The sequence below is a fragment of the Haliotis rubra genome, unplaced genomic scaffold (assembly GCF_003918875.1).
Source record: "Haliotis rubra isolate DU_JTF1 unplaced genomic scaffold, ASM391887v1 Scf12, whole genome shotgun sequence".
Lineage (NCBI taxonomy): Eukaryota > Metazoa > Mollusca > Gastropoda > Lepetellida > Haliotidae > Haliotis > Haliotis rubra.
This window is the reverse complement of record NW_025765114.1, coordinates 104,597-117,093: the sequence shown is the minus strand read 5'-3', so window position 1 is coordinate 117,093 and position 12,497 is coordinate 104,597. Positions and strand designations below refer to the sequence as shown.

The window sequence follows — 12,497 nt, the reverse complement described above, 5'->3', positions numbered from 1 at the left end:
AGGAACGTGTTTATAATAATTTTCTGATTATGTCAAAATCAAAATATAAAAGACAAATTTAAGGGGATACCATATGTTACAGACATGTTACAAATGGAAAAAAGGCCGCAGTTTTTGCTTCCTTTGTGGTTTATCTGGATGTTATAAATGTGTAAGATTGCACTTTCATTAAAAATTGACATATTTAAGTTGTACTGGTATTATTTGAACAATATGATAAAACTGTCATATTTGTGAACAATAGGATTAGACCTTTCAAATGGTGTATGACATGTTGTTGCAATAATGTTTTACAAGCTGATATTTTCCTTGATAAATATTGGCTTCATCTATGACCTCAGAGTCTCTCGGAATTTGATGTCATGGCAGTAAAAGTTTCTGGTTGACTGGTGTTGAAAGAGTTAATGTGAACTCATACCCATATTTTTCTGAGAGGAAAATTAATACATTTTTATTTAAAATAATTATTGAGATAAACTAAGTATAAATTCACTGAATAAAAATAATACTTTCTGCAACCTTTCAGATTTCTGTAGTATGTTAAGTTAGTCAACCAGGAGATACTGAGTAAACAAACAAAATTAAGTTAAGACCCTATTTAGAGTATGATTATTTAATAAACAAGCAATCTATCATGGATTATCATCATCATGTCGTGAATTAACACTCATCTTATTTCTGAAGATTTGTTTGTTTTTTGTTGTGTTTGGGCAATCTTTGTTCTTTCTTTGCTCCCTGAAAATTTTTCATGCTCCTTGAAATTCTGTTTGGCTCTTAAGAAAAAAAGGTTAGGAGAGTGCATGCTCCTTGGAAAAAATGTTTACTTTGAGGCCTGGGGATGAGAATTTACCACGGATTTGATTGCTGGGGTCATTGGATCTGGCATGGGGGCCTATGGCCCCCAACACCTCTGGCTCATTTTCCTCTTTTTTCACTCTTACCCATTCTCATCCCGGCATCACAGTAAGTGGATGCTTTACACAATGGGCTACCCCAAAACCCATCACAAGCTTTAAAGACAATTTGGTAAAATTGGATCAAATGGCAACGACAAATGCATATTTATTGTGTCATTTTGAAATACATCCACATACCATGTGAAAAATGGAAATATCTATTTCCTGTCATGACTATGCTATGGCAATATTCAAATTCAGTCCATGGTTAGAAATGTATGTTTCAACAAAAGAGCTATGCAAGTAATGCAGTTTTGGTGGTTTTTTTACAGGATCGAGTACCATTTGCAGTGGTTGGCAGTAACCGTGTTATTGAGGCTGGAGGCAAGAGGGTCCGAGGTCGGCAGTATCCCTGGGGACTTGTTGAAGGTGAAATTTCTTAGCTTCTCTCAGAGCTCTTTGTAATGTAATATATCTAGGATTTTTTTTCACCAGAAAGGAAATCCTTAAAAGGTTTTTAGCATAGATCATGGGGCTTGTAACACAATGTATATGGTCCTATAATATAAAGCAAAACCCAGTACATTCTATCTTAACAGCTCTGTGCTTATTCTTTTGTAGCAGCATTTCTCTTTTGGCCTGGTAATAGTATGGCTTGCTATGATGTTCCACTGATAAACACAAAATTCAAAAGGTGGTTGAACGTAAAATAATTTAAGTTGATAAGACAGCAACCTATTTATCCAATAACGCACCATGCTAACCTATGTAGCAAGTTGATCTATCAGCTTGGACAGCCAAGTGGCTGGTCTAACAAAAACGGGAGGACACTGTACTGAAGAGTCCTGCAATGACATACAATACTTTTTGTATTCTTTTGTATTTTTTCACAAGTGACTGTACAAGTTTAGGTTCTAATTTAATACAGTCAGGCCGCATTAGTCCGGTCCCAGATAATCCGAGCAGACTCAAGCTGTAACCAATCTTGTATACTATATAAACACATCAGTTGTTGATTCTTTAATCTGATGCTTCAGTCTCAGACTCCGAGCATCAATTATCGGTAACGGATTAGCTAATTGTCCCCCGCCGCAACGTGGAACGGGGGACTATGTATTCAGCAGCGTCTGTACATACGTCCCAATTCTTGTTAATGCGATATCTCATGAACTGTTGTAGCCAATGTCTTCAACTTTGGTGACAAGCCTACATTGGGAGATTACACAGACACCAGTCGATTTGGGTGACCTTGGCCTTATCTTCTAGGTTACCACGACACTTTGACCACTTTTCAAACTCTTCTTAACGCGATATCTCATGAACTGTTGTTACCAATGTCTTCAAATTTGGTGACAGCCTACATTGGGGGATTATACAGACACCAGTCGATTTTGGTGACCTTGACCTTATCTGCAAGGTCACCACGACACTTTTACCACTTTTCAAACTTATGCAAACGTGTTCTCTTATAAAACATTGCACCCAATGTCTTCAATTATGTGGACAGCCTACATCGGGTGATTATGCAGACACCAGTCATTTCTTGTATGTGACCCAAAAATATAAAGTAGTAAAAATGTTATAAATATTTCATTCTTCTTTAGCTGCAGGGGAATATTGCCATATGAGTGGCAAACACTTGTTGTACTTATTTCTGCTTCCAGCGACCATATATACGGCGGCCATATTGCCTAACAATAAGTCAATCACTAACATATTGTGTGGACTCACGTCTTGAAATGTTGTGGAGTTGACAGTTAATGGATACGCATACATATTTTGTATCGCCAAAAGTAATAATTAGTGTAGCTGGACGATCACATGTAAACAAACTGCTTTCACAGTGGAAATAGCGAGGAATGCACGAAACCTCATCGGTGACAGGTCAAATCTGGCAATACACCAAAAAGCTGTCGCATAACCTTAGTTATGATTATAAATATTTTACATTTATAGAGCACAACCTGCAATTAAAATGACATAATACTAGAATATATTTCTCTATATACAGTAATAGTTTCAGATACAGTATTTTAAAGATCACTGCATCAGAATTCATCTCATTATATTATCAGGTACGTTTTAAGTAAATCACCAGTAGGGGAATGTGTGCACAGCACAGCTGATTGCTATTTCCAGTGCTGTATACAAGACAATTACACATGGTAATCACAGGTATACCCCAGTGATTACATCCGCCCTACAGTCCATCAACTCATCACTAAGCAATCTTAATCCCATTATTCACATTTTTTTATCACATTGTTGGCAACCTCCCATTATGTAAACATTTATTCTTATTGTGTAAACACCCATCACTCGTACATCAGTCAGCATTACCAGCCTGTGCTTAAACTTCGAAACATAACTTTGATCATGTATATAAATTCTTTACCTTCAGTAAGGTACATCACTTGCTTAAAGGTGGGGGTTCACTTGCTTAAAGATGGGGTGTGGCCTCCTTGCCTTGTCAAAGCTGTCATTAGATGCAAAGCAATGTAGTATTCAAGAACATTCCATGAAATATTACAAAATTGACTTACCGGTTCAGGCTGATATTAAGTCATAGTATAAAGAAGTATGTTGTGAAGACTCACTTCAAAATGTATGGATGCAGAGAGTCTCCAAAACATACAATTTGAAAATATATTGCTCATTTTTAAATCCAGATTTGAATTTCCTTGTGTCAGTCAGGTGGTCAGAGGAGGTGCGTTTCCATAGAAACAAGCCTTGGAGTGGGGAAATGGTTCATTTAGGGTTTCATATTTCAGGCAGGCTGGGAAAATGCATGTATTTCATAAAAGAATGAACATTTCTCCTGGCTCTTATATATTTTATACTGTATTTTAAGTAGGAAAAAATATTATATATTTTTTAAAGTATACTGAACTTTTCTCATTGTTCTTATATATTTTATTAAAGTATTTTAAGTATTTTATTATACCAATGTAAAGGAAATGGAGAAAATGTGATATTTCTTACTTGGAAAATCTGCAGAGACACAGCACCGCCTAATATAGCTGTGCTTTGAAAAACAGAACGCTATCCATTCTACTGACGACTTTCTTTCCGCCATAGGCCAAAACCATTAGGTTGTGTTGATTTGTTCAATTATTATGCCATAGAATTTTTCATGTTTTCATGTTATTAATCATTTCTTGTTGATTTGTTTGATGATATTTATTTCTTATTCACTCAAATTATTTGCTAATTACATATATATTGTCCCACCGGCATGTAATGCGGTGGGATATAGTCGTCGCCTCGTCCATCTGTCGTCCGTCCGTAATCATTTTGTTTCCAGAGCTTAACTCAAAGACCGTTCGATATTTTTCAACAAAACTTGGTAGATATGTCAAACAGAACCTTAAGTGGTGCCTTTTGCTATTTGCAGATTTTTGTCATTTTAATTTTTCTTGGTTTCCATGGAAACATTTTGGACTTAGTCTCAAAAAGTAAGGATTGCTATCGTTTCCGGAGCATAACTCAAAAACCATATAATATTTTTCAACAATACTTGGTAGATATATCAAACAGATCCTAAAGTTGTGCCTTTTGCTATTTGCAGATTTTTGGCATTTTTATTTTTCCCGGTTTCCATGGAAACGATTCGGACTTAGTCCCAAAAGTGAGGGGTGGGCTTCATTTCCGGAGCACAACTCGAAAACTTCTCAATATCTTTCAGCAAAACTTGGCAGATATGTGAGGCAGATGCCAAAGTGGTGCCTTTTGCTATTTGCAGATATTTGTGATTTATTATTTTCTCGGTTTCCATGGAAATGATTCGGACTTAATCCCAAAAGGGAGGATGGGTTTCGTTTCCGGAGCACAACGCGAAAACTTCTAAATATCTTTCAGCAAAACTTGGCAGATATGTGAGGCAGATGCCAAAGTGGTGCCTTTTGCTATTTGGCAGAATTTTGGCATATTTATTTTTCCCGATTTTCATGGAAACGATTCGGACTTAATCCCAAAAGGGAGGGTGGGCTTCGTTTCAAGAGTATAACTCAAGAACCGTTCAATATATTTCAACAAAACTTGGTAGATATATCAGACAGAACCTTAAGTGGTGCCTTTTGCTATTTGCAGATTTTTGGCATTTATATTTTCCCCGGTTTCCATGGAAACGTTTCGGACTTAGCCACAAAAGGAGGGGTGGGCTTCGTTTCCGGAGCACAACTCGAAAACTTCTAAATATCTTTCAGCAAAACTTGGCAGATATGTGAGGCAGATGCCAAAGTGGTGCCTTTTGCTATTTGGCAGAATTTTGGCATATTTATTTTTCCCGATTTTCATGGAAACGATTCGGACTTAATCCCAAAAGGGAGGGTGGGCTTCGTTTCAAGAGTATAACTCAAGAACCGTTCAATATATTTCAACAAAACTTGGTAGATATATCAGACAGAACCTTAAGTGGTGCCTTTTGCTATTTGCAGATTTTTGGCATTTATATTTTCCCCGGTTTCCATGGAAACGTTTCGGACTTAGCCACAAAAGGAGGGGTGGGCTTCGTTTCCGGAGCACAACTCGAAAACTTCTCAATATCTTTCAGCAAAACTTGGCAGATATGTGAGGCAGATCTTGAAGTGGTGCCTTTTGCTATTTGCAGATTTTTGTGATTTATTATTTTCTCAGTTTCCATGGAAACAATTTCGGACTTAGTCACAAAAGGAGGGGTGGGCTTCGTTTCCGGAGCACAACGCGAAAGCTTTTTAATATCTTTCAGCAAAACTTGGCAGATATGTGAGGCAGATCTTGAAGTGGTGCCTTTTGCTATTTGCAGATTTTTGTCATTTATTGTTTTTATGATTTCCATGAAAACGATTTGCACTTAGTCTAAAATCAAGCTGGTCTTTAAGTAACTGTCAGATGATTTGTTCTTTGAAAGATGTGGGGGCCGGGGGGATATGTCATCTTCTGACGACTCTTGTTTATATAGTATTTTGGGTCATTATATTTTGAAGGAATAAAATGTTTCATGTCATTAATCATTTCTTATTAACTTTTTGACCTAGACCGATGAATTCATACCTTATATAGTTATTCGCAGTTTGGAGATTTTTGAGTCACGTGTTGTGATCCACAACTCACAAAATTCTTTTGAAACTGTAAACTCGTTGAATGGGTGAAAGTTAAATTGATCCTTCTTCAAAATAATGACGATAACTTGTGGACATGTGAAACACAACAGGTAACCGAAAACGTGTTTTCCCCAAGGAAACAACAAAATAAAATAAAGTTTCTCTCAGCTGAATTGACTTGTGAATGATGATGAGATGCTCTGAAATGCAAGGAAATTTCAATATTTTACGTGGGACTATATCCCCGGACCCCCCTTAAGACCTCGCCACTTCATGGCTCGGGCATGCACATGCAAGATTCCAAGGGCTATGTGTTTTAGAAAGTTTTCTTTTCCCACCGCGAAGACCGGTTTGTAAGCATAACTGATCACAGTTTTCTGCAGCAAATAGTGAACAGCTAGCTGATATACTTGTTACCTTCACTTAAATATATTTAGTGCTTTTCTTGTATACAGAGTAGGATGATATTGCTGTAAACAGCTTGAGATCAGCACACATCTTTTCTGTACTAGTTTTAGAAACAGTGTAGACTTTGGTAATTGTGTGCACACTTTAGAAGACTCAGTACATTTGCCCATACCAAATTTACATTTTTTCAATATATTAAGAAAACTGAAAGTTCTTTACATGTAAAGAACAGTAATTACAGTTATTTTATTATTACATACTACGCAAGAAGGTATTGACATTACACACAAATATACACTTATGTAAACTTGATTCGTGGATATAAGGGAAGTGTGATGAAAATAATATTTTAAATGCATGATTTCATGTTGTATACTCACTGATTATTTTATTCATTGATTCAGCATATTGAAAATGCCTAATATTCCATTCGTAACCTTGTTTCGTGGATTATGTACACATGTAGTCAGTTGCGATATATCACTAAGTAAGACAGCTCACTGCAGTAAGTATTGATACCTCGGAAAGCAGACGACGAGATGTGAGAAATTTGGTGCTATCGATATCTTTTTTACTTGACATTTTGTAAAAGGAAAAATTTGTGGCATTAGTGATCTTGGGCTATTTATCTCAGTGCTGGACAATTAGATTTAGTGTATTTATGTGTAATGTAAACAAATTGGAACATTTTTGTCAGCGAGGCGTGGAACTGTATGTACTAGATATCATGGTAATTACCGCGATCCACGAATTTTGGTTACGGTTCTGTATGTGTTTCTAAATTTCATTGATGTCAAATCGGGGCAGTCTATATGGACTTGCCTAACCTTTACTTGAATGGAGATTTTGGTAAATGGGACAATAAGAAAGACACAATGCTAAATAGTGTTAGTAGAGGATTGGGTATTGAGGTCTGTACAACACTGAAATTCCAATGAATTCTTGATGCCACGATTGTCTCTTGCCACTATAGTCCGTTTGAAATCATTTTAGACTGATGACTTGCTTGCTAACACAAAATCTAATAATTGTAACAAAATCAAATTTTGCACAGTCCTATGAAATCAACAGACAAACTCTGATGATTTGTATCATAATTTTGGACACACAAATAATAATGTTGTTGAACTCATTAAGCCCAAGAGCCACTTCACTGCTCAACACCTGGAACCCCTTGCTGATTGCCCTGCTCGCTGTTGCGAAGCTAATTAGTGCTATTCACATCTGATTTCCCTGACAGGTTTCGGGGATGACAGGAAACTGTCAAGTTATACAAACAAGTCCTGATTGTTTAATTGTGTCTCAAAGATCTACATGGAAAGAAAACTGGTGTGAATACATATCATATATTGCAACATTTTATGTAATATTATTGCAAGTTTCTCTTGTGGATTCTTGGCGGCTTGTACATTTATATTTTATCTACATATGTTTGTATTCTTTGCATGTAAGAGATGAGACATACATAAACAAATTGTCTCTCTCATATCATTGTGTGAGGTTTAATTTTACAAAACACCTATGACAGACTGTCAAGATGAATTCACTTACATGCTTCATAATCTTCTACAAAAGTAGCGTTTGTGCTGATACATTGCTCGTGTATACTGAATATTTTAAGGAAAATACAAATGTGCTAGTCTGTGACTACCATAGACCAGATTCATAATTGGTCACTTTGTTTCATCTAGATTTAACGCAGAAAACATACATTATGATATGAACATATATACATATTGTATAATACATATTCCTTCCTTGTATAGACATGAAACAAAGCGTCACGTGATGGGACGTGATCAAGTTTCCCGAATAGAACTTTTGGTATCTTAACTGTTCAATATAGTGGCTGATCATTTGTTGTCTATGACCAATCGTATCGTGAGATACCTGTCACAGAGAAAGGGACAGGTGATAGGACATGGGCTAAATTTCTGAAGAGCACATTTGGTCACTCAACAGCTTGGATAGAGATTGATCATTGGCTATATCATTGACCAATCGATATGCTGGGTTTTGGCTTTGTCAACTCTAGCTATCATGTAACAGTTTGCGTATTGTAGACATACATAACCGTAATGATGTATGAAATATACGCATAAGACAAATAGGAGTAGATAGACACTTTGGAGAGTTTATTTGCCCTCAGAGATCGAACGACAATAAAATAATAACGATTGAAATCCACCATTGAGTAGAGATAGTATATATTTTCATATACATTTTGCACACACAACTAGTACATCAAACATAATGGTTTGGTGTACATGTAAATATAATCTGCACCTTCAGATGAATGAATATCCAAATTAAAGTACATGTGTTATAGAATAAAAGTGACACGATACTGAATTATTATATTGTATAAACTTGCAGTTGAATCCCCCCAAAATATGTTTGAAGATAGGCGTGCCTATATCTATACTGGATGCAAACGAGGTTCATAAGATTACAGATGTGCACGTATGCATAAACATTACAGAGAGGGGCGTGACTCCATAAAGCAAGTTGTCCAATCATATAACAGCGCATCTGTTTATTATCCCCCACCGCGCGTTTATAGTATTAGGCTCCGTACGTACGTACGAATTGGAATATCTTAAGAACCGTTGTCTAGATTCTTTTCATAATTGGTACCTAGGTTCATCACACTATAAGAAAGGCCCAAGTCAGGTTTGGTGACCTTGACCTTCATTTCAAGGTCACAAGGGGACTTTAACGTCTTACCCTTTTCAGCAAGATATCTCAAGAACCGTTCACTGGATTTTCTTCATGTTTCACACCAATCTTCATTTTGGTGACCTACACGAAATTTTCAAGGTCACAGCAGCACTTTGAAGAATTCAGCATCTTAACCTGCATGTTAAGCTTGTCAGCAAGATACCTCAAGAACCATTCACTGGATTTTCATCATATTTGACACCAGGCTTCATATAGGGAAGGTGCAGGGCCCAGTCGAGTTGGGTGACCTTCACATAATTTTCAAGGTCACAGTGACACTTTGCAGATTTTAGCATGTTAAGATTGTCAGTAAGATATCTCAAGAACGGTTCACTAGATTTTCTTCGTAGACTTTCAAGACTTCTCTTGAATGTTTTTTGATAGGCAATTTCTCTATTACTATTTTTTACATATTTCATACACCATGACATTCATGTCAAGGTCAAAGTTAGTCTTGAAAATATTTGTGTGTTTGAACAACTACAGAGCAAGATATCAAGAGAGGTTGACTGGTCATGTTTTTGTTGACATTTAACTTCATCTTAAACTACGACCTTCACTTTCATTACTCTTTAAGTTTGATTTCATAATTTGCGGCGGGGGATTATGTCACCGTAGTGACAACTGCTTGTTGATGATGGATCAATGGAGACTGAGTTCATTGATACACGTGATAATTATACCGGATCAGATAATTACAAAGATCAAATACAAACGTTTTTACACAATAGTCATGCAAATTGCATTGAACACAAATGCTTGAAATACCTTTGTATTGTTTACATGTAATAACTTATGATATAACTTCTGTCTATGTCTAAGAATTTTTTGAATTACCAACTGTGTTTTGTAACAAACGTAGTAAAAGATTTCAGTGCTGTAGTACCACTGACATGTATATTATTATGTGTCGATGCAAAGGGGAGAGTTATCACTTGATATTCGATTAGGTAACATTATCAACTTTAGATTATGAAAAATAAATAGTTACAATGCAGTAAGCTTTAAATTAGCAATTTAATTTATGTCTAATCTATTCGAGCTTGGATGTATAATTATTTGTGATTACGATTCATTATATGAAACATGACAACGTAATAATACCTAAAAAGCAAATTCAAACTTTTCTGTTATGTTTGAATTCTTTGTATGTAATTGAAATTTTGTATATTGTTTCATATTTAATAGGTAGTTGAAGAATATATTGTCTTCAGTAACCTCTAAACCATTACATCTAATTCAGTCAATGTGCATAAAGAGTATTTTAGTATCCACTCCCAATGAAGAGTGCCAGACACTTAACTCTGTAAAAACATCTCATAATCCCCTTTCTCACTGACATGTGTTCATTTACCAAACGCTGTATAAGCCTATTATAATTATTAGCAATTGCTATCAAAACACTTTAAATACTTCTTCTGATTAACACTGAAGGTAGCATCTCACGCAAGAAAAGCTAACCTTTGCTCCGAACTACTAAATTGGTTGAAATAATAGGTACAATGCGATTTTAAAAAGTAAGACGCACATGTGCGTCTCTCTCTGAATAAGAGGTGCTTTCTATTGACACACATATGAGTCACTCACTGTGGGGAGCAACTTAATTTGTCGCATCTCTCAGCCATACTTAAATGCATCTCTCAGCCTAATTGAGTGAACAAACAATCATTATTTTGTTGTCACTTTTCGCTATTTGTTACGAGGGGGACCACTTGCTGGTAGGACAGCCAGGTAATCAACAAGCGTGGGTAGTGAAATTTCAATTTCACACATGCAACTCGCACACCTAACTGTTCTACAAGCAAGTGGTCCCCCCTCGTAAGAGATAGCAACAAGTGACAACAAAAAAATGATCGTTTGTTAAACAACATTTTTATTCGGGTGTCCAAAATTATGAAATAATCATCAGAGTTGGTCTGTCGATTTCATGGGACTTTGCAAAATTTGGTTTTGTTGCATTTATTAGATTTTGTGTTAGTGAGCAATTCATCCGTCTAAAATTAAATCAAACGGAATATAGCAGAAGCCTAAAAAAATTCATTTCGACAACTGACATTTTTCTTCCAATCTTACCACTTCCTGCTGTTTACTGTTGTGTGTACAATGTTGGGTAACTGGATATAACAACTAGTAAAACTTGGTTATGGTTTTTGAATTTGTAATTTATGTGCCATAGCCAAGTGTCATACAGAACACTTTTCAAGTAGCAGAAATGAAAGTTACTGACTGAGTAGGAGATTTTGTTTTCAACTGTCATGGACATGCTACATCAGGTTCAATTTTGCATCTTTTGAGTTGAATAACTTTGTTTCTGAGCAGTTACCCCATGTGTTTTTTTTGTCCTCTCCTCTATTCTCTCTTTGGCCCCATAAATCTGTAGTACAAACAATTTTGTATTGTTTTGGGCTTTGGTATGCTTCAAATTATTTCCAATGAAGTATCTACTATCTTTCAGTTGAAAATCTGGAACACAATGACTTCATAGCATTGAGAAATATGCTCATAAGGTAAGTCACTCATGATTCAAATTTCATTAATTTTTTTATTCATTCATGACTTAATACCTCTTTAATGTTTAATGTCAAGGTCTCATTTTGTGGACCATTCACAATTACCTGTAAAAGGTTGCATTCAAGAAGTATTGTTGAAATGAACACGTCATATATCTCAGCCTCACACCTTTGTTTGAAACAAGTGATGTTCTCTTGGCAGTTCTATCCTGAAATAGAGGGTCATGGTAATGAAACTGCTTATTACTTAAATATTCAGGTATTCAGAATGAGTTTCTGGTCTAAAGATGTTCTGCAATGGGCATGTGTTTTCCTACCACTAAGTGATATTATAAACCTGGAAGCACTTACAAAAATCTTTATTAGTTAGCTGGAGCTCTTTCAAAGTTGTACTGTATTGGGCACATGAGTTTACAAACAGAAGAGATGTTATTACAAAGAAGTGCTTATAACATTGTTGGTAAGGTAACTAAGCGGCATATTACTTGTAATTTTAAATTGAATATTCATTAAGTCAAATAAGATTTCTATAATTTTTCCTTATCCTGGCTTATATTATTTGCTTCTCTCCCTTTTCTGCCCGAGGTACAGTGGAAACCTCTGTTTCTATGTTCCCAAGAACAGTAAAAACATCTCACCGAACACACCTCCTCCCGCTCATGTGCATCAGCGCCCCTATGACCATGCGGCAACTGGTCACTCTGTCCATTATTGCCCCCTCTGACGGTTGAGAAGAAAATTTCTTCTGTTTAACAATCCAAGCTAATCCTATTTTATAATGAGTCATCCATCAGAATTAATGCTTGGATTTCTTCATGTATCCTTTGTACATCATAACCATGGATAATTTTTCAAAAGTTGTATTTAATGAGCCATGAAAA

The 12,497-nt window shown here is 35.9% G+C and overlaps 1 protein-coding gene across 1 annotated transcript in view; it reads left to right on the top strand.

Annotated features, from left to right (window-relative positions):
• The first annotated feature begins 1,231 nt into the window (after nt 1–1,231).
• Nucleotides 1,232–12,497, top strand: part of LOC124262053 (septin-7-like) — a 29,278-nt gene continuing 18,012 nt past the window's right edge. The window contains exons 1-2 of the mRNA XM_046696480.1: nt 1,232–1,325; nt 11,562–11,613. Of these exons, the coding sequence (XP_046552436.1) occupies nt 11,603–11,613 (11 nt within the window). The 5' untranslated portion in view covers nt 1,232–1,325; nt 11,562–11,602. The remainder of the gene's footprint in view (nt 1,326–11,561; nt 11,614–12,497) is intronic.